This window comes from Melanaphis sacchari, unplaced genomic scaffold, assembly GCF_002803265.2.
Source record: "Melanaphis sacchari strain LSU unplaced genomic scaffold, SCAv2.0 Contig8_pilon_pilon, whole genome shotgun sequence".
Taxonomy (NCBI): Eukaryota; Metazoa; Arthropoda; class Insecta; order Hemiptera; family Aphididae; genus Melanaphis; species Melanaphis sacchari.
In genome coordinates, this window is record NW_020271635.1 from 1,772,296 (window position 1) to 1,795,029 (window position 22,734).

General features: G+C 23.7%; 1 protein-coding gene across 5 annotated transcripts in view; it reads right to left on the minus strand.

Moving 5' to 3' along the window:
• Positions 1 to 243: 243 nt before the first annotated feature.
• LOC112602781 (protein lap4) overlaps positions 244 to 22,734 on the minus strand; it is a 31,093-nt gene continuing 8,602 nt past the window's right edge. The window contains exons 3-35 of one of the 5 annotated variants that reach the window (XM_025351103.1): positions 17,538 to 17,616; positions 17,372 to 17,461; positions 16,437 to 16,557; positions 16,274 to 16,348; positions 15,981 to 16,198; positions 15,667 to 15,800; positions 15,010 to 15,121; positions 14,772 to 14,944; positions 14,149 to 14,258; positions 12,122 to 12,247; positions 11,965 to 12,066; positions 11,675 to 11,815; positions 11,429 to 11,543; positions 11,048 to 11,223; positions 10,724 to 10,978; positions 10,485 to 10,628; positions 10,342 to 10,422; positions 9,990 to 10,274; positions 9,571 to 9,834; positions 8,124 to 8,234; positions 7,835 to 8,014; positions 7,121 to 7,279; positions 6,652 to 7,005; positions 6,427 to 6,585; positions 2,938 to 3,354; positions 2,648 to 2,738; positions 2,519 to 2,575; positions 2,312 to 2,423; positions 2,163 to 2,253; positions 1,961 to 2,074; positions 1,748 to 1,885; positions 1,116 to 1,307; positions 244 to 728 (exon numbers count right to left, since the gene is read on the minus strand). In XM_025351103.1, coding sequence (XP_025206888.1) covers positions 546 to 728; positions 1,116 to 1,307; positions 1,748 to 1,885; positions 1,961 to 2,074; positions 2,163 to 2,253; positions 2,312 to 2,423; positions 2,519 to 2,575; positions 2,648 to 2,738; positions 2,938 to 3,354; positions 6,427 to 6,585; positions 6,652 to 7,005; positions 7,121 to 7,279; positions 7,835 to 8,014; positions 8,124 to 8,234; positions 9,571 to 9,834; positions 9,990 to 10,274; positions 10,342 to 10,422; positions 10,485 to 10,628; positions 10,724 to 10,978; positions 11,048 to 11,223; positions 11,429 to 11,543; positions 11,675 to 11,815; positions 11,965 to 12,066; positions 12,122 to 12,247; positions 14,149 to 14,258; positions 14,772 to 14,944; positions 15,010 to 15,121; positions 15,667 to 15,800; positions 15,981 to 16,198; positions 16,274 to 16,348; positions 16,437 to 16,557; positions 17,372 to 17,461; positions 17,538 to 17,616 — 5,159 coding nt within the window. In that variant the 3' untranslated portion in view covers positions 244 to 545. Of the gene's footprint in view, positions 729 to 1,115; positions 1,308 to 1,747; positions 1,886 to 1,960; positions 2,075 to 2,162; positions 2,254 to 2,311; positions 2,424 to 2,518; positions 2,576 to 2,647; positions 2,739 to 2,937; positions 3,355 to 6,426; positions 6,586 to 6,651; positions 7,006 to 7,120; positions 7,280 to 7,834; positions 8,015 to 8,123; positions 8,235 to 9,570; positions 9,835 to 9,989; positions 10,275 to 10,341; positions 10,423 to 10,484; positions 10,629 to 10,723; positions 10,979 to 11,047; positions 11,224 to 11,428; positions 11,544 to 11,674; positions 11,816 to 11,964; positions 12,067 to 12,121; positions 12,248 to 14,148; positions 14,304 to 14,771; positions 14,945 to 15,009; positions 15,122 to 15,666; positions 15,801 to 15,980; positions 16,199 to 16,273; positions 16,349 to 16,436; positions 16,558 to 17,371; positions 17,462 to 17,537; positions 17,617 to 22,734 lie in introns of all 5 variants that reach the window. The other 4 variants (XM_025351102.1, XM_025351105.1, XM_025351104.1 and 1 more) reach the window with 4 other exon arrangements.

The window sequence follows — 22,734 nt, forward strand, 5'->3', positions numbered from 1 at the left end:
ATTGTTAAATTATTTTAATTCATATAGATTTATAATAATTACAAAATGATTAAGTCCTTTAATTAAAAATACTGTTATATAATATAATAATAAATAATAATAGTTTATCGTAGATTTTTTTTCCTTAAAAGTTACAAATACTGTCTTATTTTATTCATTCATAAATATTATATAAAAAAATAAAAGTTTTATTACAAACAATTGGTTTATACTTGACAATAATGCGTGCCAACAGTTAAAAAACAAATTGAAATTCTCATCACTAAACAGATAAAAATATAGTAAATGTAAAAAATTGGTCCATAATGAAATGTAGATGTTTTTTTGTTATTTGAATACAATATAAGAATGGAAAATATAAATATATATATTTATTTAATAATAATAATTAATAGTGATCACAATTTGTTACGCCTAGTAATACTATAAAATATTTAATAGGAATGAGGAGGGATGATTATTCATTATATAAGTAAATATATAATTGAAGATTAGCTGCTAACTTTTAAAATGATTTTTTTTTTTTGATGATTATTGATTTATTACTATGTTGTTTGCTTATCAGTAGACTTAGTACGCTTTCTGCGTCTCTTCTTTCCAGATGGATTGGTCTGTTTCTTCTCTAATGATACATCTTCTTCAGCGGCCTCTTCAATTGGTATTTCAGGTATTTCAGATTCAGGAGTACTTAATTCGAGAGACACTATTTTCTCTTTAGTTGTCTCCACCTTAATGTATACAAAAATAGTTAATACATGTTTACAAACTAAGATTATTTCTAAGATACAACATCATCTATTAACTATATAATATACTTTGTGATATTTTCTTTTTGGAAGATATACTACTTACATGCAAAAATACTGTGTGGAATAAAAATATCGACTTTATAAATAATTAATATAGACGAGGAAAAGACGTGTTATTATTTTGACTCGTGTCTTAGTGTCAACCATGCATCATGCTATGAAAAGGTATTCAATAATATATAAATTTATAAAACTGTAAATAAGAATTCAATTGTGTAGGTAACTAGGTACAGAGAACAGAAGTTGGTGCGAAATTCAGAAACGAGGCAAGTACTAGGTACTTGATTGTGTACGGTATGTAGGTACCTCTTTCTCAATGACTTTTTCAATAATTTCGACAGTTCTGACTTTCAGTTGACCGGAAATGTGGTCAACATACTGCTCGGTCCGTAAGGAAACACTCTCTCCGACGACTGTTTCACGTTCCGACACCTTGGTCTGGACAGGGGACTCTCGCAGGCGCAGGCGAGGAAAGTCCTCGCTGGTCGGCCGCAAGCACTAATTATAGCCGCCACCAAAGGCCAATTAGTTTTGATATTAATATCATATATTATGTTTATTAGAGTTTATTATCATGTATTTATATATATAATAATACATGTTAAATAGTAACAGTTGTTTATTTAAATAAAAACAAACGAAAAACATTATAAATTAATACAAATGGTTATAAAAAATAAAATAAATAAATACAAAATAACAAGTTAGTTAATGTTTGGAGTTAAAAAATTACAATACAGCAGTTAATAATTATGCCATGAAAAACAAAATGTGTTATAATATAATATATTATATATAAATAAATAATAACATAATGAATCCCCTTCTCCCCCATTGGGTATCATGAAGCTCAATGTTAGACAAAATTAAAAAGCAATAAGATGACACCTTATTATTATATTATGTTTTAAACTTTAATAATTTTTAAATTTAATTACCTCTAATGTTTTATTTTCTGTACATTCTTTTGACTGAATGTCTGGTATTTCATCACTATCTGCATCGCCGTCATTTGTTGATTTACTTTCACTTATTTCGCTTAATTCTCTTATTACTAATTGTGCTTGTAAAGCATCCTTAAATAATACAAATAATATTAAAAAAATATTAAAAATTCAGTGATTTAGGCATATAATATAATAATGCATTACTTGTTCCAAAGACTTTAATCGAGCTTGTCGCCATGCAGCTTTTTTTTCAGCGTTCAGTGAACGCTGTTCAGAAGGAGAAAGTTCTTTGTTGTTTTCGTTGGGTATAACAATTCCCTTTAAAAATATAAATATATATAATGTACATTACGATTATGTTTAAATGTACTAGACCCATATTTTAAAAATCTTTATTAAGCTATACCTCTTGACTTAGTCTTTCTTTCATACGCTTCTCAGCTTTAGCTGTTCGTACACACGTGTTAGAATTGACATTTCTTGGTAACTCAATACTTCTAAAATATAAATCATAGTTAATTTTCTTCAACAATAAACAATAATTGATTAGCATACTGTGTGTTTTCAAAAATTAGAGCACCACCATCATTATTATCTTCATCATCTTCTTCAATAAATTGTTCATGTTGATTTAACCTTTGCTTCATCAATGTACCCATTTTTTGCTCTATAAATCATTTTAAAAATGCGTAAATCAATAAAATATAATCAAAAGTATTTTAATATTGTATTCTTAGATATAGATATAATTAAATAAAATACCTTCTTCTTGTTTCATTTTTTCTACTTCGTCCTGACTTAGGAAACTAAATACTCTTTCTATAACACAATATTATAAAGTATTATAACAGATTACTTGTTATTCAATCAATAAAAGTTAAATTTACTAACCAGGTTTTGGACTAGGATTGTGGTGTTCTTCCATAGCTTTTTCAAAAAACTTCTTCTTATCACTAACTGAAGCTTTAACACCAGCATTTTGCTAAAAATGTTACATGTAATAAATATTATACTATAATATAAGTTAGTCTCATACTAATAACTAAATTTATTATTTATGTATATTAAACTATGATAAAAATATAGAGCTTTGATAAATTATTCTAAAAGCTAAAATTATTGCTATAATAAAGTATAAGATACTGATAAATAATTTCTACACAGTATAAAGAAGATCGTACCTCACAGGGATTAACTTCATTGTAATATGTCAAAAGTGATGGGGTATCATTATATATTTCCAACCAATGAGGAGTGGACGGGTGTGTGGAATAGTTTACAGGAGGTAGTTCTAGGGACTGTGCAGTTTCCAAGGATGAGCTACTTTCAACATCAGTGTAGTCTGGAACATAAAACTGGTCGGCTGGCAACGTATTCACTTTGGTAACATAAGGCATCATTTCTACTTGAATAGGTTTTGGTCGTTCCACAACGACTGTTCGTAGAGGAGAATGAGGGTTACTATAAGGAACATCTTGGAAATGTATGTGTTTTGGTGACTGGAAAGAGGATTTTGAAGGGGGTGGTTTTTTGGGAAGTGATGGTTTTGGAGGAGATGGTTTTGAAAGAGATATGTTAGGCCGTTTCTGAATAACTACCTGTTAATGTTCATGCAAAAAATAATAGCAATGTTAATGTATTTTGGCTGCATTATTTTTAAAATCAGTAGTGTAAAGAATTCATTGAGTTTACAATTAAATACCTATTTACACCACTTCAATTTTTATTTTAAAATTTCATACATGCAGAGTAGTAATTAGTAGTAATAATTAAAATAAATAGATCCAGTAGTATGTGCTTATTTTATTGCTGGTATAAAACTATATTATTACAAATATAATATATACCATAAAATTACACAAGAAGAATTTTTTTTTTTTAATACAATGTTAAAAAAATAAGTAAGGACAATAATAGAAATCTATTATAGGGTAAGGGTTGTTCATAACATTAAGCAATGATAACAAATATATAAAAAAACAATTGAGGATTAACATTGATAATATATATTATGTAATCTATGTGTTAAGAAAATAATTAAATTAATATAACTAAATTTTAATTATAATTTAATGGTCCGCTCAATATCATAAAATTAATTATTAAGTATGTGAATGGAATTACTCACTTGGTATTAGTTCATTAAGTATACTATTTATACTTAAATTATTAAACCTTAATAATATAATGAGAAAAATGTTTAGATAAGTAATAACTTGATGTTGTTAAACTTGATAAAATGCAATCACAAAACGCTTAATAATTAAGAATAAGAGAAAAAAATTACAGAGTAAATATTTTGTAATTTAATTTGTACATATATAGACTATCTTAGAAATATAACGAGATTAATTGAGAAAAAAATTCCCTTGTACTGTGTTTGAGATGTTATAATCCGGTCACAGATTTAATGACACACTGAAAATAACAAATTAAAATTTATATTTAGAAAATCTAGAAATTAATGCCTATGTATCAATGAGCAATTTATAGTTTTCTCATTTTAACATTTATTAAATAAATTGAATAAAATAAATAAATAAAATATTATGCAATATATAAATAAAATATACAAATGATAGAATTTTTTTTAATAAAAACCACGAAAATTAATAAAAAAAAAAAGAAACATTTTTATTTTATATATACATATAATTACATAATCTAGATGCTAAATTTTTAATTAGACATTTGAATTCATTTGAATTATTTACATTCTTATAAAGAAAATGAAACAATTTTAATCATATTTATCATACTTTAACATAAATATCATAACCAAATTTAAGTCAATATTGGTTAAAAAGATAATTTAGTTTAGATATGAGCTTTTATTTTTATCAAAATTTTAATTTTAAACAGAAACAATGACAGATGTTATGACTAAAAAGTAGTAAAATACTAAGTATTAAAAAAATGAAAATCTTCCATTGAAATAATGGAAATCAAACAAAAAAATTCAGTGAATAGATTTAGGCAAATCATTATCACATACAAATAATGTTGATCATTAACAAAAACAATTGTTACGTTTATTTTACACAATGTAATTTAAAAATTTAAACACCTATTCAATGTTTCAGTTAATATTTGAAATAAATATGATAAATATATTTTGTAATAGCCTTAAATTAAAAAATATACTTTATTTACTTAAATAATTTCATAAAATCGAGCAAAATTTGAAAATTATTGACTAAGCCAACAGTACATCTGTATGTGTTGTTTCCATATTACATACATACAACATAACAAATTTACCTATCATTAAAATTAAAGGTAAAAATATTTTCTGAGGTATCTTATAGGCTTTTATTAATATTTTATTTAACTATATTTCACATTAATTTGATAATAAGTAAATTTATTATGTAAGACGGAGACAATATATGCAGGTGTGGCGTCTTTATAATAATAAAATGATAATAATATATATATATATATATATATGCAAATCATGCAAAAAAAAAATTAAATCAAAAATATAATAATAAATAAGCATTTTTTGAAACGAAACAAAATTTTTATTATAATTAAAATATATGATATTTTAAGTATTTTATTATTCAAGATATATGAAACTATGGAGTATTTAAAATTGTACAACTCATTAAATAAGTACTCTTAAATAGAATCTTAAATATTAAATAATTTAATATTAACAAACAAAAAAATGTTATTAAGTAGATTATTTAAAATTGTAAATATTTTTTATTTTTTTTTTTATACACTTTAATTACAATCAAGTCAAAAATAACTCAGATTTCAAGCAAGATAAAATAAATTTAAGATATCACAAATATAATTTACATGTTACATAATTTATGAAGTTTTATTGAATTGTAAAAATATATTTCAGTTTCTTAAATTAATTATTAATGAACACACATATATAATTTTATCTATTCTATAATTAAATACATACATAAATATATATTGAGGATTATTAAGAGAAGAATTTTATGTAAAATTTGATCAACAATATATAATCGAAATTTTATATGATGAGTATATATAATATTGCAGATTTGAAAAATATTATAATTTATGAGTTCATAAAGAAAAGAATCAAGTAGGTGATTAATGTTTATCATAATATTTAAATGAAATAACTAAATAGTATCATATTTTAAATATTATATGATATATATTACAACAAAAATAGGAAAATTAATTTTGAAGTTCAACAACTGGAGACCAAATAAATATTTACTTATTATTTTTGAAATTTATATTAAGAGCCATAGTGAATGAACTATTGTCTGATAGTTTTACTAATGAAGTCATCTTTAAGGCAAATATATATATATTTTTAATAGATAATTAAATATAATGGTTAAAAACTTAAAAAAATGTATAAATTGTTTAAAGAAGCTATGCTTCTAAAAGTAAGCAATAAATTAAATAGTAATATACTTAACGCAATATAATTTGAATGGATTTTAACATTCTGTCTTTTTATATAAAATTAAATAAATATTCATAAACATTTACATTTTCTCTATGACTTAAAAAATATTCAGCAGCCAAAATAAGCACATGCTACGCAGTTAAAATAAAGTAAAATGTACAAGCGGTATCTTCACACCACAAACGATATCAAAAAAATCTACTAAAGCATATGATAGCATCAAATATATTTTGTTATATTTATAAAAATGTACACTTACTTGATCAGTTTGAGGGGCTAAGGTATGTTTACTCATAACTATAGTTGTAGTTTTTTGAATATCACCTGATTTTGGGCCACCGGGAGATTTAGGTTTTATAGGGTTTGATTCAGTTGAGTTGAGGGTCAACATTTCTGCAGCACGCACTACATCTAAAACCTATAAATAAATTTGATAAAAAAATTCTACTATCTAAAGACATATTATTTTGTTATTAATAATTACTTTTTCTTGGGTAGACTTTTCTTTAACCTCGTCTAATTCCATATTTTCTAATTCTTCTTTAATTAATTTTTCTTGGTTTTCCCATTCAGCTAATTCTTTTTTAATTTCCATTTCTTGTTTAATTACTTCAGAATCGTCATCATCTCTATCTAAACTAGAGACACTCTGAGAAATTGATCTACTCTCTCGCCTGAGTTTGCCTTCATTAACCAGTCGTTCCACTTCTGCTTTATCATAACCTTTACATACAATCATGTGTATTTGTTGACCAGCAGTCCGCAAACAGTTTACAGCTTCTTGGTGTGTAACACCTAATAATGATACATCATTTACTTCTAAAAGACGCATACCAACCTGAAAATAAAAATAATATACTACATACCAGAAATTGCAATATTTAATTATAAGTGTAAGAAAGCAGCAAGATAAAGTAATTTATATTTATACATAGAATTTAAATTAGATTTACTTTTAGTCGTCCATCTCTTTTAGCAGCTCCACCAGAGTTAATCTTTGAAATGAAAACACCTTCATCAGTTTTATCTAGCGGATTGCCTCGATGGCCTCGAAGACCACCTTTGATATGCATGCCAAGTTTTTCATTTGCTTCCCGTACAATTGTTAATTCCTATTACATTTATAACATAGGTTTTTAATATATTATTATTAATAGTGTTTGATACACATCACAATCATTATAATTATGCTGATGCATCGAACATTTCTTGTATTATAACCAAATTATTTATATAAATAATAAAAAAAAGCATCTTTAGTAGTTTATCTATAAACACCACATGATAGTAATTTGTAATTTTAGGATTGAAATTCATTAAGATTAATAATTTCATATTTTACGATGAAACTACTATAATACTTATCTCATCATTTTTATTAATCTACTAAAAAATTATTACTAACAATATGTGATTATATTGTAACAGTACTACATGCTATTATAAATATTAATTTTGCAGGGATATTTTTTTCAATACAAGTAGGATAGGTCTTGGGCTTGGATTTTATTTTATTTTATTTTACCAAATCTGAGATAATTGGGCATATTAGCAATAATATTTTAAATATTTGATTATGAGTATGCTAACTCAAGCTGTTCATGATAGTATATATTATTTATTAGTATTAGAAAGAGAAAATAATAATTTTAATTTTATTTAATTACCTGGAAGTTGTCCGGAAGAGGGTCATGTTGTACAGTGAGAGTTATTTCTTCAGTTGGCTTTAAAAGAGTTAGTACTGCGTCTTGATGTGTCATTTTTGTAACGTCTTCTTCATTTACTTTTAATAAACGGTCGCCCATACGTAATTTTCCTGAACTTTCAGCTATGCCATTACGAACAATCTAAAATCATTAAAAAAATGCTTATATTAATAATAATATATTTTTATTAATATACATTATTAAAATATCATGTATCATAATACATTTATTATTTATAGTACATATTTACATGAGAGATAAAAATTCCATGTTCTTGTAGTCCAAATGGTATGCATGGATGATCTGTTCCTCCAATTATACTGAAGCCCCAAGAACCTCCTTCTTTTACTAAAGTGACGTTCTAATTAATAAATAAAAATAATTTATGTAATTTATTAGTAAATAACATATATTGGTTAATTTTTATTTTTAAATTATAAATATTTATAAAGTTTTGATAACTGACACACAAACATTTGTTTATAATATAAATTTAGTGACACATAATTTTGCAATCTACGTGAACTTATATACCTACCTGAGTTCTTCTTGATAACCTTCACCGTGCTTGCATGTTTAAAATCAAAATTAACGGTAAATAAATATTTATGTCTTATACAAGTATATGGCTAAGCAATATTTTAATGAACACTATAAATTAAAACCATGCAATATGTATATTATAGTCATTAAAAAAAATTTAATTTAAAAGTATTTATTTGAATAATATACTTAAAATTATACAATAAATACTCCAAATTTCTGTTGATTCAAAATAGTTCTAAAAAAATAAAAATAACAGTTAATATGTCTGTTTAATATTCAGTAAAATTTAGTAAAAGATATTAGATGGAAATATTTTAAAAATTATTATAATATTAGATAGAATGTATTAGTTTTTAATGTTTTTCTTTTAATATAGTATTTTTTTTAAGTGATTAAAATATTTTATATAATCTATTCAACAATTGGACATTAAGTCTTGACAGTACTTTGAAGTGTTCATAAATATGATAATATTGGAGAAATTGAAATATTATTTTTATTTTATAGAATATTTTTATGTGCGCGGAGAAAAAAACTAGTACCAATAATTAAAATCCTTTTGAAAAGCACCAAGTTAACTAGGTATAAACAGAATTTTGTTTAGTAACAAACTTCTATAATTTTTGTACACAGATAAGAAAGGTTTAGAAATTCGTAGTTGAAAATTATTATATACATTATACTTATAAATACTAGAATTTAGTAATATGCATAAAAAAATATATTTAAAACGCAATAGTACTAATTATTATGACAACAAACCAGCCAGATTATGTCGTATTGTTAAAAGATAAAAATTGAAGGGATCATGCAGTTTTAGTAATACAATAATAAACAAAGTTGTATAAACTCATGTTTGTGTGTCAAAAAATAATAATAATGTAAATAATACATTGAAACTATACACGGGTATAAGCAAGACATAATTTAATAAAGACATGCAAAGTATTAATTTGACATTCTTCATTAATATGAATCATTATATTAATAATTTAATTATCTTTATACCACACAACATACTTTTCATGCACATTTATTATATCAGTCACTTTTCATGCCTTATTAAACTATACAGTAATAAAAAGAAATGATATACCATCACCAAATTAAATTATAATAAATGGTGAATAATTTGTTATTGATTTACTTACCTCAATAATGACAGATTTAGCTAAATCATTATCTGTCACCCTAGTCACCACAGTTTCGGTAAATGTACTTTTGGTTATAGTTTCAGTGACACGACCTAAAGTAGTTGGGCTCTCCCTGAATTCTATTCCATTCAAAGTGCTGGGTTTTTTGATAGTTAATGTAGTAACTACAGCAACTGGCTGTTCTTCAACTTGATTCCCACCGTTCTTTTGAAAACGTTGTGGAATCATAGCTTCAAAATCTTCATTGGTCAACGGCTTAGGCTATTATTTAGCGAAAAAAGGTATCCCAATAAATTGATTTTAGTAGTTTATAGTTATAAATAAAAATGAAGAACATGTGCATAAAACCATAACAAAGTTTGTGTGTCAATTTTAAAGTAAGCTAATATAAATTGAAATAATAAACAAAAATTTACTTGTACACTTTCAGAATCAGAACTGATGGACGATGACTGAGAAACTAATTTCCTTGGTGCAGGTTTAGGTGGAGTTTGTGGTGGTGCTGGAGGAGGAGTTTTTGGTGACATGTATGAACGAGATTTAGTGGATGCGATACTTGGTGAAATAGAATTATGTGATTCAGAATCTGAGTACCGAGCATCAACTATTCGCTCACATACAAGACGCACAAACCGTTCCAATCCAGTTAACATTGATACAGCTTGATCATGACGGGCACCAGCCACATCAATACCATTTATCTTTATTTATAATGATAAATTTAATATAAAAATTAATGTCATAAATCATAACAAATATTTTATATACCGATATAACTTGATCTCCAACTTGTAATTTTCCATCTTTTTCAGCAGCACCACCTTCTGTAATTCTTGATATAAAAATTGCCTAAAAACAAATATATACTTTTACAAATAATTTATATAATTTTTAAAGTTTTTATTTATTACCTCATTATTTTCTTTAAAATGACTAGAACCTTTTCCGCCAGCTATGCTAAATCCAAGACCATTCTGGTCTCTTATTAAAGTCGTATACACAATTTGTTTTTTTGGTGTATCTAATTCTTTTAAAGGCTCTGGTGTTTTTCGATTCTTTACATAAAAAATAAAATATATGAGTTTTATACTTTAAATTAATCTAAATATAAATTGTAATAAAATAATATTACAAAATAATGAAAAATTACCCTATCTAAACTATAACCATTAGTATGTTCATAATTAGTCTGATGAGAAACAACACTGGGTGCTCGACTATTATTCAAACTGGATGAAGCCGATTCACCTGGAATGTGTATAGCCCAATCTTTTGGTTGAGGGTTGGTTTCTCTTAATACTTGAAGAACTAAAACTGACCCACACGAACGTAAAACTTCAACGGATGTGTAATGATCAACATCAACTAATGATTGACCATTAGCTGTAAGAACTTTGTCTCCAACCTAAACAAAAAAATTATTGGTAATTTATTGTTTTATAATTATATTTTTTAAATAAATATAAATATTTACTCGAAGTCCAGCTAATTCAGCAGGTCCATCAGGTGTAAGTCTAGACACAAAAATGCCTTCATCGTTTCCCTTGAAAGGTGTTGAATTTCTGCCACCGGCAATTGATAACCCCAAACCAGCAGATGTTCTTACAATTCTAACTTCAAGTAATTCTTCTTTTCCTACCATTTCACCATCTACAAAATAGTATTTAAAAGTTATACTCTACACTAAATATAAACTCAATCATATAAACAGACCACATTTTTTGTAAACTAATAGTCTAACACGTTTAGGATAAGTTTTCTTTTTTCCATTTGGCATTTGTTTAACAGTTGACATAAAAATTGATTTCATTTTGCGGGTTTTTAATGGACAAAAACATAATAACTGTATATTTACCTAGAGCAGTTTGATCTACTAATGATTCAGGTGGAGTGGGAAATATTAATGAACTTTTATCTTCAGATAAGGAATTTGACATATTTTCGTTTTCATGACTAACCAGCTGTGCTTCCTACCAAAATAAACAAAAGAATAAAACAAATACACTTGAGAATAATTATCTTGGTTCAATATGATGTGATAAATAATGTTTAAAATATTAGGTTTAATTTTAATTTTTAGTTATACTTTTAAATTATATACCTGTTGTTCAATTAAATTAGTATCTATAGTAATTCTTTTGTTTTTTAAATGATGAGGTGTGTCTCTTCGATGTAATTTCATAGGCCTATTTTGAATATCAGCATCAAAATTTGAAGATGGGTGGAAAACTACACTTTTTTCCTTTAAAATAATCAAAAACATTAGTAACGTTATAATTTATTTAATTTGCTTAAAATAAATAAATACCATGAAGTTATTTAATTACATAGTTAAAAAATATTATTATAATTCTATACATAAAAAATTAAGATAAATAAATAATAATAAACCTCATAGTTGGCATCTTCTTCTAAAATACTATTTGTTTCTACAATGGATTCTACTTCTTCTGAATGTTTTTCATTCATCACCTCATTTCCGTTGCTTTTTTCCTATCAATAAAAATTATGTTTTTATTTAATTAAAATATAAAATACATTTTCTTACGGTAGAATCATCTCCTTTTTGACTGTCAGTTAAACTGCTTTCATTACTTCTGGTCTTACCAAACAACTTTGTTGCTTTAGCTTTCAGCTCTCTCGGATGAGGAGTATTGTGTCGCACAAATGATGTCTGAAAATAACATAACATAAATAGTTAGGATATTTAATTATTAGAGATGAATATATATTTGTTTTTAGCAAGAGTGGGACAAGGTCAACTATCAATGAATAGAAGTTAATTGACCAATCCATACAATGTAAAAATTATTTTATTTTTTGTTTCATTATTCAAATATACTATGTAATATATATGATAATTTTATTTAAATAAAATTTTAGTTTATATTGAGCGAGTTCAACATATCTATCAAATAAGTTTAAATAAAATTAAAAGATATATTGTTATAACCAGTGCTTGGATTTGTAAGTTAAAAGAAAAAAACATATATTAGTATAAACTAATAACTTTTATATGCAATAAATGATAATAATAATAATATTTGAATAAATACAATTATTAGCTAATTTTTGCATTTTATTTTCATTTTAGAAGTCTTTCAGTTTTGCATTATCATTATTAGAGGTTGGAATAATATTCTTTTACATATTTTTTTTTTGAGTTTATGCAATCAAATTTCAGTTTGAAATCTATGTAAAATATTAATTATATGATTCAATAGCAAAAGTTTTTTTTGCATACTTGAGAATATTAGAGAATATATCGATTAATTTTATAGAATTTAAATATTTAGTGTTGTAGGAATGAAAATCATTAATAATATTAAATAAGTTTTTAGTCCGTTATTATTGAGATAACTATAAATAAAATAACAATATGGACTGAGTTAAAATTGTTTTAAAGCTAAATTAACCTAACCTAACCTATAACTGTTTACTTAAATAAATAAAAAAAAAATATTTCAGTAAACATATAGAATTGTATCATAATTAATGACCTTTATGTATCAATTAGATTGTATTTTTTTTTTAATATAAAAACATATTTTGAATTTAGAAGAATATATTACTATAAAAGCATATTTTTTGCATATTTAACTACAGTTTTTAAAGAATATTATCAATTTTTTAGGGGGATATTGGCATTATATTTTGGCTGTTTTAAGAGAATATTATTCTGACCTCTAATTATTATGTATTGTTACAGTAATATTTATTATTATAATTTTAAATCAATTAAAAATGTATAAATTTAGTATGCTGCGTATAATTTACTTTAATTTTTTATTAATATTAGAAATTAAAAATATTCATAATCATGTCATCATAATTTTATAAATTTAGCAATTTTTACTACCTAAATGTGAGGGCTAACAATTGTTTTAAAATTTTAATGTTTTCAAAAAAATAAAAAATAAACTATGCTGTATAAATTACATTAGATGAAATAAATAAATAAATAAAATATTAAAAATATACTATAGCTGGGATTATTCTTCTATAACAGAAATAAAACTACATTTTTAATTTTATGATTAATTCTCAGTAATTCATAAAGAATGTTCATTTTAAGATTGAAGGATAAATTAATGGAATTGTAGATGATAAATAAAAATTTTAAGTTAAAATAACCAAACAATTTAAATTAATATTTTTTTCATTATAACTCTACTAAAATTTTAATTAAATTTTATTATGTTAATTATATAAACCTGGGTGTGTTGTTTCTTTATCAACACATACTATGAACAACTTAACATTAAAAAAAATTGTTTTTACTTTGTTTTTAATATTAAAGTGAAATAATCGATTATTAAATTTAATGATAAAAATACTTTCTATAGTACCTTAAACATTTATTATTATTATTTTTGATAATTTAAAGTGGAAACAATAAACTATGTAGAATGTGGGTATTTTTTAATAAGTCAAAATTATAATATTTTAGTTAATCTATCTAGCATCAACAAATTCCATTAAGTTTTCTATAATCCTATAATTAAAGTCTATTATTAATATATTAATATTTTTGTGTAATTTAAAATACTAAATAAATTACTATTATTAACATACATTTGTATTGGGTTCAGTCTTGATATCACCAGTGAACTGAACGGATGTTGTTCTGGAATTTGCCTTGTTTTCCCATTCATTTTCGTCTGCTTCACTGGTTGGCTCTTCATCTGGTGGCGAGCACAACGTTTGGTCATAGTCACCAGTGATCAAGCCTACAAAGAATGTGCATGCCATGCGCGCAGATATAGTAAGCATAGAATGTGCTTAGATTATAATATAGACTTAAGTATGTGTAGATAGTAGCATTACATAGATATTATGAAATTATTACCCTAATTGCAATTTTTTTTATAAACTTTGTGACTAAAGAGAATCTAACAAATAGAGCTACGTGAAAAATAGATCAAAAAAAATTAAATACAAATACTATGATTGTTTTGATTGAAAAATTCAAAAACATTATACCTATTTTAAGACTTTAAATAGCTATACAATTAATGCCTATTTTTTTTTTTACTGATTTTTACATTTTTATATTATTACATTATTACTTATTTAAAAAAGAAATATTAAAGTGATAAAATAAGAATACAAATTTGCAATGTTTTTTTAATATTCATGTAATTAAAAATGCATGCAAAGTTTCAAGCAAATTTTATTGTGTTAAAAAACAAATTTACCATTTGCTTCTCCTCTAATTTCAAGTTGAGGCAACAAAAAACAAGTAAGAACTTGTTCTCCAGTTTTTTCATCTTCATCTGTCTGAAAATTGAGCATAGGTTGAGCTTGGTTTTTTGATAGCCAAACTGCCTTTAAATTGAGGCTGGCCAAAGAAAATGGCAAATATTGTAAACTAAAAAATAAAACAATTATATTTTACTTTAAATAATTGATTAAAAATATTATTGTTTATATTACTTATTTCCAGAAACATCTAGTACATGTAATTCAACACAATTTCCAACTTCATTAGGAAGATATTGTAATTTATTATCTCTCAGAGATAGAATACCCAATTGAGATAAATTACCTAGAACAATGTTTAACTATGTGTAACAATACTATTAACGACATTTAAGTGTTTTATTTAAGACAATTTTTACAATTAGTAAAAAACTAAAAACTGAATTACATTAATTATATTTTATAAATATTTGTATACACAAAAATAATAAAATACTTTAATATAATTCTTTAAGTAAAATAATGTACAATTGATATTTTATATGTTATTGACATAATTTATGATATAAAAATTATATTATAACCTTTGTATAACATTTTGAAAAAAAAAAAAAAAATACTAAAATAATATTTTAGAAATACTGTAAATTCAACTTTTAAAATAATAATTAAATTGTTTAATATACTTGATTGCTTAAACAAAAAATAAATTTGGTTTTATACAATTTAACTATATCAAAACAAACACAAAACTTTAAAATATTCAAATTTAAAGTTTCTGGAAATTAATGCGTCATCTAATTATAATTTCTAAGAAATTTTTAGAAGTAACTACTGTTTTAAATGATTGTGTATACAAATAAAATAAAAATATTTATTAAATTAACTTACCAATTTCAGTTGGTAGACAATGGAGGCTATTTCGATCTACATTAAGATTTGTTAAGTTAACAAGTCTTCCAATTGTTGCTGGTAATTCAACCAGAAAGTTTTCTGTTAGTATAAGTTCTTGAAGATTTTCACAACTGAAATAAAACATGAAAAATAAAATTATAGATAAACTCTCAATAATATTAAGTCAGGTAAAATAATCATAATCATATTGTATTTTATTAAAACATATCCATGAATTAATTAATAGAGGACATAATCTTAAAATAAAGTATTTATATAAAAATATAAAAATTACTTATAAAACTACTTACCATCCGATACGATCATTTAACATAGTTAATCTATTTAGGTCAACTTTTAATATCATTAAACGAGTGAGTTCACCAATGCCATTTGGAAGGGTCTCTATTACATTTTGAGATAAATGCAGATCGGTTAGGTTTTCTAGACCACCAATTTCTTCTGGAATGTCTTCTAAACGATTTTCAGATACATCTAAACAAGCTAACTGCTTAAGATTTCCTATTTCCTTTATAAAAGATAATGAGTATTATTATATGTTAAATTTAAAAAAATAATAATTTTTATAAATTATAATAATTACTGCAGGCAAATGTTGTAAATGATTATGATCCAGCCAAAGTTCTTGGAGAACTGGAAGATTACCAATGTGATATGGCTAAAATGAATGATTAATATAAACTTAAAATATTAGTTTTTTTTTATCAATTATATACAATCATAAAATAGTTAATAAATTTACTCACCAGATGATCTATTTCATTATCCCCCAAATCTAATCGCTCTAAACGTGTTAATTGTGATAATGATAATGGTAAGGATGTTAAAAGATTCTCTCGCAGCTCTAATGATTTTAAGTTTGTTAACCTTTAAGATAAAAAAAAAAAAATCAATTTTATGATTATATAAAACAATATAAACATATTAAATCATAAATAAAAATAAGAATTTAATTTATACAATATATATGAAAATTAAAAAATAAGGGATTAGCTATTTTAAAGTTAGGTTTATTAGCATTCAATTGCTATAGAATTAGAAGTTAATTACATTTTTGATAATTTTATTAAGAATTTTTTTCAGATTTTTAATACTAATTGAAAATTAGAGAAAATAATTGTTAGATATGAAAAGTAGGTTTATCATAATAATAAATTAAGTAGTATAATATACTTATTATAATATACTTATTATAATATTATAATAATGTTTTTTAGTTGTGATAATTATATTTATTATTCATGTTTAGAATTCATAAATATAGTTAAGTAAAAGACTATTAATAATAATTTGTTAGAAGTATATTTAAATAATTATCTAGGCTTTGTAATACAAAAATATAATTCTGCAATAACAAAATAATGTAAAACGTTATTTACTTAATAGTTTATCATTTATCTTAAATTTATCTGGTTTATAGTTTGGATTGAATATATAAAATAAAAAAATAAAACATTTGGAAAAATGTGATAATTTATTAAATAATTATATTATGGTTTTAATTAAATTATTAAGTACAAATTATTTTTTTTTATTAAAGGTTCATTAATGGGTTAATTGACAATTAAAAACAAAGATATGTATGTCAGTAGAATGTGAAATACATGATATTTACATTAATAGAAAAATGGTTTGATGAATGCTAATAATTTATCCTACAATGATGATAAAATAAACTTACAGCCCAAAATCTGCAGGTAGATTACTTAATGACATATCATTAAGTCCTAATGTAGTAAGATTATGTAATTGTGAGAATCCAGATGGTAATCTATAACAATTCAAAAATAATAAGAACAATAGTAATAAATTAATAGGATATTATCTAAAGTACTTATTAAACTTACTTAGGAATAGGGTTACTACTAAAGTCTGCAACTTGCAGTAATCTTAGACTTCTAATTTCATCTGGTATATCAGGTATATCTAAAAAAAAAATATTAAAACATTAATAATTAATAAATATAATTTGCTACTAAGTATATACTTCAACACATAGGTACTTAATCTGCAAGATAATATTATTCAATATTTTATAGTTTTACTATAAATATATACTTATGATTATTTGTATCATAAAATTAAATTATAATTTTTCAATCACGAATAGAGGAGATATAATGTTTAAAATCATTCTAGAATTTAGAAAAAATATATTTATTAAATAATATTAAAAGTTATAGTTATTTATTTTTTTTTTATTAACTAAGAAAAAAAAGGTTAGAAAACTAGCTATAATCAATACTAAGTAATAAATCTTTTAGTGAAAATGTTTAGGAAAGTTTTAACATCTCAAGGTTAAGATTATAAATGATTTTAGGTGATATAATATGTACTAATTAATAAAGTTTCTTAATAAGAATAAATTTCTATAATTATATAAATAGGTATGTATATAATATAATAAAATGATTTTTTTCAACTATTATTTATTTTGTTAATTATGATATTATAATGAATAATGATTAACAATTAATATTAGTATTTTAGTATAACTATTACATAATTTAAACACTGTTAAATAGTTCTTAACAATATTTGACAGAAATGGGTTATAGGTTAATCAGGGAATTGGTCTAAAAAGGATCGTGTAACTAGAATTATCATTACTGTGTAATAGTGCTAAAGTGAGGTAATGAAACAACTGATTTTCAAAAGTTAAATAAATTATTATATTACTACTAAATTAATGAAAATTGTTTATTAATAAATTTAAATAAGTATATTAATTGTATTAAAAATACTTCCTTAATACTGAGTTTCAAATATCATAAGTTTTTCTTATAATTTTCTATTATATGAGGAATATTTTTTCAGTTTTTTCCAAGGGTACATAAACACTTTCATCACAGATTTTATTTTTTAAATTTATTAATATATTAGAGTTTTTATGGGTGTATAATTTAATTTTGAAACAGTCCTACATAAAATCCATAATAAATAACATAATGTGTACAAACTGAACAATGTTAGAAATGTCCAGTATTCTAAATACTTTTCAAAAAGTATTTGAACATACACTTTGATATAAAAAAATCTTTGTAGGGTTGTGTAATTCCAAGAGCAGAGTTTAAAGTCCAAATTAAGTAATAATAATAATAGTCATATTACAAAATAAGTATGAATTAATATCATTGGTACTTACAACATTAGTTGCTTATTTCATTAGAATTATTTAATAAATTTATACTAATAATAATTAGAACGCCAATTGTTTATCATGAGCTTATTATGGTTATTTAATTATTTTTTGATTTTTTAACAGAGCAATGAATGTATTGATTTTTACAATGATCTGTTTTTTTTTTTTTTTTTTTTTTTGTGCGTAAGAGTGTATGAGTACTCGATAATCAATCAATAATATGTTTTAATTTTCAACTTTGAAGGAGATTTTGGATAGTAAATTGGATCTAGTTTATAATTTAGAAAGGTTAAAATTAAAAATTCATAGTATTTTTTTCATATACAGGAAACACAAATAATAAATTTAACAAGAATTTTTACGTAAATCTAATTTTTGATAAAAATCGATTTTTTTAGTGGAACTCGAGAACGAATAAGGGCAAAAATTTGGAATTTTCATCAAATACTTATATTAACCTTCTTATTTACAATAAAAAATTTTTTTTTATAAATATCGATTAAAAATTAATTAATGGGTAGAAAATCTTGAAAATATAATATACAAATTTCTTCATAAGTTAATTTTTCAATTAAAAAATAATAAAAATCTATAGTTAAATAATAAAAAAAAATATTTTTTTTTTGATAATTTTTTAAGGTTAGAATTTTAACAAAATTATGAAAATTAGTAAATGATTTTGTAGATAGAAATGTATAAAATATTATGTTTTTATACCTATGAATAGAAAATTTAATTCATGATTTTAATTAAGTTTGAAAAAACCTCTACTAGAAAGCTGAATTAATTTTTTATGAGCATTTCAAGTTAACATTTTTACAACATTCGATATTTACCCGTAAAATAATTATTACTCCTCAAACAATTTTTTAAGTTATTATTCTTACTACCTATATGATGATAAATTTTACATATTTTTTAAATTATTTTTGAGCTATTTATAGGCATGACAAATTTTTAAATTCTTTATTTTTGTTGATAAAAAATATTCGTAAACATTAATCGTATGAACTTGAAACTTTAACATATATTAATTTATTATAAATTTCACCATACACAATGCAATGACAATATTTTTAATTTATTTTAAAATATTATCTTTTTATACTATGAATCTATTTTTACTGTTTTACAATATTTACAGTAAGATGTTAATACATTTTGACTTTTGAGTAATATAATATATTATTATAATAATTAAATATTTTAATTATCATAACAAGTGCAATATTTTTTTATTTTTTTTTTTATTTAACTACTATAATACTAAAAGTAAAATAAATTACTTAAATAGCCATATTAAAATCATATCATAAAATATATTTAATGATATAGGTGATAAATCATCTCTGCTTAAAAACTTATTTTTGAACAACGACATATCATTGAATTCAAATTTAACACACCCATAATAATGACTTACTCGACGCTTAATATACAGCCAAAGCGGTACTCACTTGCGTACCTTTATTTCTAACAATTATTTACCTCGAAAGAAGAAGCATTAAGGCTACATTGATACTGGGTTGTCACTTAGTGCGTTTCATTACCCCCACTAAGTATAAAATAGAAACTATAAGTAGATTTTTAAAGCTGTTAAAATACTATTAAAATTGATTTAATGAATATTATTATATTTAATGCGAAGGTACTTATCGCCGTTTTTAATTTTGATTACAGAATGTTGAATGATACAGAACTAAATACATTAGTAATAATGATGTATAATACTCGTATATACAAATAGGTTGAAAATAAACATAATCTACTAATTTAGAATAGAAACTTTTAGAAATTACAATTAATTTACGGATTTTACTTTTTATGTATATTTTCTTCAGGAAAATTCAATTTTTCTAGATCCTTTAACTAACACAAGGTTTGTTTAAAACAAATATGCATAATATAAGCAATTTTTTTATAATTATACTTTTAAAATAATATGATAAATCAAAGTTATTTAAATACCATAGTTCTATAAATATATTTATAGATTAAACTTTATGCTAACCTGCCAGAGTCTAGTCAACATAAATAAATAATACAATTTCGAACATGGACGAACATGATGGCACAAAAGTGTCATCTGACGCCAAACAATAAAATGATTTTATTTTATACTTTTATTTGCCAACAACCTTATTATTATACAGGTAAAGCAGGTGATTGACCCTTAAGCTGGAGCCTACTGTACAGTACATAATAACTAAAACCAGTTTTCAGCCACTGACAAGGATGAGTGAAGTATGCTGCTGGATAAGTACAGCCGGTCTACTTGAATTACCAATCAAATGAATAATATACACTCTGAGCCCGAGGACATCGGATAAATCGATTGTTATTATTTATATTATCTTCTTACGATCCAGTTTTTGAATAGAACGTTAAAGAAAAAAAAATATTATTTTATCATAGAATCATATAAGATTAATTAATAATACAATAATATATTAGTATACATAATATAGCCTTAATTTTAAGAATAAATTTTATTCATTAAAAATAAATAAATAATAGTTTTATTCTTTCAAACAACGTACTTATTTAATAGAAAACAAATTTATTAGTTGGGTACTTTAGTGTTCACATATAAATTATTACTTTTGAAGTTTTTATCATTGTAATAATAACATTTAGTGTATAAATTACTCACCTAAAATATGTGTAAATATTTGTTTAGGTTTTGAATGTTTATTAATTATTTTTTTTAAATGTTAAGTACAAATCATTTGTAAAAAAATATAAGTAGGCCAAATTTATTATTAATGATTTATTAAATTAAGTTCTTTGAAGATCAAATAATTGATGAGTTCCTATTAACTTTATTTAAAATAAAGTAGATTTACATCTAAACGTGCCATATTTTCATACTACGAAAATAATGTTTTTAATATATTTAAAAATTAAATATAATAAATAGATAGTTAGATGATTCATTCGAGTGCAGAATAAATTTGTAAGAAATGATAAATAATAACAAAATAAGAACTTGAACAACTAAAATTTATAACTGACCTCAATAAACTACACCATAAGAATTCCAGCAAAATAATTAAAAAAATTAAAAGTCAATCTCAAGTACTTTATTATGATAAATTCCAATATGTTCTCAGAATAATTTGTATCACTAGTTTGATTGATTCGTCAGAAAAATAAATGACGGAATGCGGATTAAAAATATTTAAAATATACATAATAATATTATGTATATTGTATATAAATAGGTAGTCTATACATTACACTAATAACGGTCGTATATGGACGCTATTCTATCCGTTTATCTTTACGCAAATGGGCGACACGATGTGCGATGTACCTTGACGGCACCGCCCTCAGGTTTTACAATCCTAGGGAAACGTGTTTCGTCGGACCGGAAATGACGGGTGCTCACAAATTTAATACACAGGAGTCGTTTCACAGGTATTTTGCCGTATTGCAAACCACTAAATTTATATTTGTATTGATTTATTTCGTGAACGATAATGTGAAAATCAAACGAAATACGACGGATAGAGAGAAAAAAGCCGACGAAGATCGCATTTTCCTCAGACTGATGATAAAAACTACCACGACAACTACCTATCTTACGAGTACGCTTCTTACACAATGTGGACCAAGGTCAACAAATTTTTACCATGGTCAAGGCGATTGCCATTCATAACTCATAAGGTTTACGTAACTCACGAGTGGGTAACTGGGATATTTTCTATTAGTCAGTTATAAAAGAATACAGTGTCCGTTGATTGAATTCTCGAAAAGTTGTCAGATTTTATAAATAATAAATTATTTCAGAGATGCCACCGTTAATTATTGTGCAGTGCGATGACACATCGACGGACAAGTTGTGATATCAAATAATATCTATGTATTGTCATATAGGTAATATTTCTAATGATGGAATC